The sequence below is a fragment of the Mixophyes fleayi genome, chromosome 7 (assembly GCF_038048845.1).
Source record: "Mixophyes fleayi isolate aMixFle1 chromosome 7, aMixFle1.hap1, whole genome shotgun sequence".
In the NCBI taxonomy this organism is placed as follows: domain Eukaryota; kingdom Metazoa; phylum Chordata; class Amphibia; order Anura; family Limnodynastidae; genus Mixophyes; species Mixophyes fleayi.
In genome coordinates this window covers 49,170,871-49,175,534 of record NC_134408.1, presented here as the reverse complement: position 1 = coordinate 49,175,534, position 4,664 = coordinate 49,170,871, and the positions used below count along the sequence as shown (strand labels likewise).

General features: G+C 38.0%; 1 protein-coding gene across 1 annotated transcript; it reads right to left on the bottom strand.

Annotated features, from left to right (window-relative positions):
* Positions 1–581: 581 nt before the first annotated feature.
* Positions 582–4,162, bottom strand: SOCS1 (suppressor of cytokine signaling 1). Its single transcript, XM_075181514.1, has 2 exons — positions 3,917–4,162; positions 582–1,577 (listed from the first exon to the last, which is right to left on the bottom strand). Exon 2 carries the CDS (start codon positions 1,508–1,510, stop codon positions 875–877), a length of 636 nt encoding a protein of 211 aa, XP_075037615.1. The 5' UTR covers positions 1,511–1,577; positions 3,917–4,162; the 3' UTR covers positions 582–874.
* Positions 4,163–4,664: the final 502 nt, after the last annotated feature.

Below are 4,664 nucleotides of genomic sequence, written 5' to 3'. Positions count from 1 at the left end.
TTTTGGAGCCCCTTGATTGCTGAATATACTTTGTGTTCTATTGAAAACTACATATTTTGGGATCCACAACAACACTGATGGTTGTGATACCAGCTAATAAAATAAAGTTTAGCAGACTTGGTTAAGATTGCAGTAGGATCAAGCAGCGTAGTGGTGCAGTAGTCAGCATTGCTGCCTCCAAATCATGGGTTTGATTCCACCCAGAGCTCTATCTGTATGGAATTTGAATGTTCTTCCCCCAATTGGGTATCTCTCCAAAGACATAATGATATTCTCTGTAAGGTGCTATATATTAAATATAGGGGCTATATTAAAAAAAAAACCCTTATTAATAAATAAACCTTGTTTATTTAGAACTCTTTAATTATTTATTTATAGCCTTTGTAGATGGATTTTATATATGAGACACCCTTTAATCATTTGTTATTAAACCATGTCATCGCACATATTTTAAAAACACCATATCCTTCTACCTTATTGATAAATGTACAGCATGTCATTGTTAATGCTGTATCACAACTATCTTATTTGATACTAAAATGCACTCCTGACATAATAAAATAACCAGAGACAAGTTAAGCTGTTTTTTGTAAATTTTACAATAAAATTTATTACTTTTAAAATGTAATAAAATTAGTGATCTGCACAGCAGAATAAACATTTCAAAAAGAGGGTGTCCCCTTTTAGTTTGTGCAAATAATTTGGTTTTGTAAACAGTAAAAGGCAAGTGTTCAAGTTTCATCTCAAAATACAGTTAAATTGCTACAAAAATAAACTTGACCACCATTAAATTAGATATTTATAAAATAATCCCAGGAAGCTGAATTTGTAACACTGTCGTCCTCCTCACATTTGTTGTTAATGCCCTGTTTTGCTAGATCTGAAATGGGAAAGACTTTAAATAGTCCCTTAACACCCGGTTGACGGGTATTTTGTCCAAGTTTTGTCTCCCGAATGTTGCCAATATGGTTTTTCGACAGAGTTCTTGTAGAGGTCTTAATCTGACCTTCCTTAGAGGAACAACCAACATCTTTTTAGGAGACAATAAATAATGTTCCACCAGCTGAAAAATGCAGTTGAATGACTCTTTGCTGCCATCTAGGCTGAATCTCCCAGCCTGAAAGTGGATCCTGATGCTGATGGGTCCTTTGGCTGTTGTAACACTGATGGCAAAAAAGCAATTCTTCTGTCTACTGTCCCTGATGAGGAAAGTGCCGACTGGCTCTAGCCTTAGCTTCTCGTGAGCCACATTAACGGTTATAGGTCCCCAGTAGAAACCACAGCTATCCAGCATGCTGCTGGTCTTGGTGATGATAGTGAAATCCGACTGAGAGCGGAAGGTTCGAAAGTGTGTGTCACTAAGCTGTGTTGCAGGGATGGGACGTCCAGGGCTGTTATGAATGGCTCTGGCAGGCTGGATCTGTGAACGATCAGAGTTTGAGGCATCCAGGTGCTGAGATCTTCGTTCTGAAATTGCATTATCTGCTTCCACTTTGCTGTGTGCTACCATCCTATAGACTTGACCAACCTATGTGGTCTTCCATAGCGTCCCTCCTCGTGGCAGTGCTGTAGTTCTTCTGAAAAATGCAAAAGAAAAAAAAAAAAAAAAAAAAAAGATTAGTTACTCTCTAGGCATCAATATAACACATATAAAAGTCAAGGCATAACAAATGTACTATATTAGTATATGCGAACTGTTAATCTAGATACTAGACAAGTACTAGAACAATTTAACTCACATCCACAAACATAGGATATGGAAGAAAACTAGACAGTGAATGACAATTCTTCACCACAGCGCATATTGTAAGTATGTAATACAAAGCATCCCCAGACAGCAGCCAGCGACAACCTCTACAAAGCCTTTGTGCCACACTGCATGTCAAACCTGCATTTCCCATCACCGACTTGTGAAAAGCAGATTTCTATTTTTACCCTGTTTGCAGTAAGTGACGAGTTCTTGGTAAAGCCATACACTCAGTCACTGATGCACAAATCAAGTCTGTGTTACCCCTCTTTCCTGTTACTCAGCCTTTACGGTCTATGACTTAGAAATGGTCGGTACTAAATTGCTTCCTATCAAATAATATGTTTTTAAGTCATGTACAGACAGCGTGGTTCAATAAATCTTTGCTGATTGACTTGACCTTATCTCTGCCTGGGATTTTAGAATTCAGCTCTTTCTAGTAGAAGTAGTATCCACTTATTGACTGCATCAGTAAATGGTTGAGAAGCAAGCAGGCATTCTCAGAAAACAATTCCCTACAGCCATTTTTTACAGCTACTCTAGCACACAGTCATTGATTTCAAAACAAGCATTTAGGCTGATTGCTCTTTCTCTGAATGGTCAGTGGCAGCTATGGTTGTCTATTGGAAGCGGCTTTCTGTGGATGGAAAGCCCTCCTCTAATACTTAACCCTTCCAAGAGGTATGTATTCCTAGCACTGCTGAACACAGCTGCAAAAATTATGTGTACTTGTATGACCCTTACATATGCCAAGACACATGCTACATTACAGATGATCAGAGAAATGTCTAAATGGTTAATCTATGCATGGGATTATCCAGAAAACAAAACTTGGTGGGATCTGTTTAAAGTTGAAACGTTAGGTATGTTACCATCAGCGAATTCTCATTTTTCTTACTGGACAAGCAATCATACAGAACTGTACAGAATATGAACATTTTTCCATATAATCAAATGATTGTACTTTCCAAACAATCTTTTCTGTACTTTTATACAGCTCCCCAGTTAATGGAAAGCTCACATAATTTGTGATACACCAAAAGTCTAATGACAGACACACATGTGCCAACTTGTGGAGATCTAGTCGAGTTGTATCTAAATCTAATTTGGGTACAAATTACAATAAAATATATAGATTTGATCCCTTGATGAACAAATGACTGAGTTGTAAACATGGTATAATGCATTTCTCTTGGCACTATACCACAATAGGAACAAACACCTATTAGCCTTGTTTTACCATTGTTGTATTAATGTCCAAAGAACCTATAAAATAACTGTGCTAAGAAATATCTCTGGCACTGGCAATAACAGCACTGTTTTGACTTCGAAGTTAAATCCAGTAATAAAAGCCAACAAGGAAAAACAGCTAAAATTCCCAAGCAGAATTCTAAATTCCCATGCCAGCTCTGCAGTGAGCTTTTACTGCTATGATTATACATTCTGATCACGCTTCTGTAACAGCAGATTCATTATACCTGGATTGAATCAGTACAAGACGGCAATCACTTCCAAAATAATTCTACATCCCATTATGGTACATCTATTTAAACATAATATTAGAATGGCTGAGATATACACAAATACAGCTTCTCCCTTGACAGTAATATACACACCTTGAGGATGGTTTGAATGATCTGCAAAATGTTATATTTCTGTACAATTACACTTGGGGGTATATTTACTGAACAGCAGGTTTGAAAAAGTGGAGATGTTGCCAATAGCAACCTATCAGATTCTAGCTGTCATTTTGTAGATTGTAGTAAATAAATAATACTACAATCTCATAGGGTGTTATTGGCAACATCTCCACTTTTTCAAACCTGCAGTTAAGTAAATATACCCCTTGGTGATAAAATTACGCGTTATGTGTGAGTGCACCGTCTATATCTTTCTCTCTTCTAGAATTGATTTGGAGAACAATCAAAGACGATGGAGAAATATAGGATTAAACACCTGCATTTATACATCAGACTCTTTGGGGTTATAGGCATAATGGATATAAGTAACTACACAACGTACAATACAGCAGGTCCTTTTAAAGGTGCTAGCATTTCTATGCAGCACAACATCAACCATATAATCAAACGCGCTAATCATATAAGATGTATTGTAACACAGATATAGTCGAGCGTCACCAATCTGACATTGTAAAGTCTCATCCCTCACCTGCTGTTTGTATCACGGCAGATTCTCTCCAACACAACAATATTCCAGAGAACGTGTGGCAACAGAGGGCACCGGAGTATTCCAGAGGTACAATCACAGCAGTATTAGTCCTTGGGAGGCCAGCAATAATATAAATCATAATCTCCTGCCCAGTGCAATCCAAGTGTCCGGATAGTGTGTGTGTGATACTGTGCAGTGTGCGCACACCAGAGCTGAGCCCGACTCACATAGCCTCTGACTTCTAGTGCGGGACACGTTCTCTTTTGTATGGATCCCTCCCTCTGGCCCCGCCCCCTGCCTGCAGCACTGTTTCTTTCTCTGAAACCACGTGACCTCACTCAGCTGGAGACTGCTCCTACTTTCACTTTCTATTTCGCCGTCTGATTCTAGGAAACAGAGAAAGAGACTCAGAGCAACGGTGCCTTTGGGAACAGGAGGGAACTGTACAGAGAAAACGATACAAAGTATCCTGCTCAACCTGATCCCAAAAATAAGAACAGAAGGCGCTAGGGGAGAAGTAACATTATTTTCCTATGTACATTTTCGTTTCTGTTCTAAGAAATAGGGAATTAAGTCTATGTCTGTCACTATATATATATATATATATATATATATATATATATATATATATATATATATTATTTTTTTTTATTTATTTCATTGGTTGGCATTTATCAGCTACGGGAATTTATCAGCACTGATAAGAATCCTAGGGGTTTGCTCAGAATCCTCCGTTTGTACAGGAATT

Bases quoted from the DNA above. Each gene is read 5' to 3' on its own strand.
- SOCS1 (XM_075181514.1), bottom strand. From the start codon at position 1,510: ATGGTAGCACACAGCAAAGTGGAAGCAGATAATGCAATTTCAGAACGA.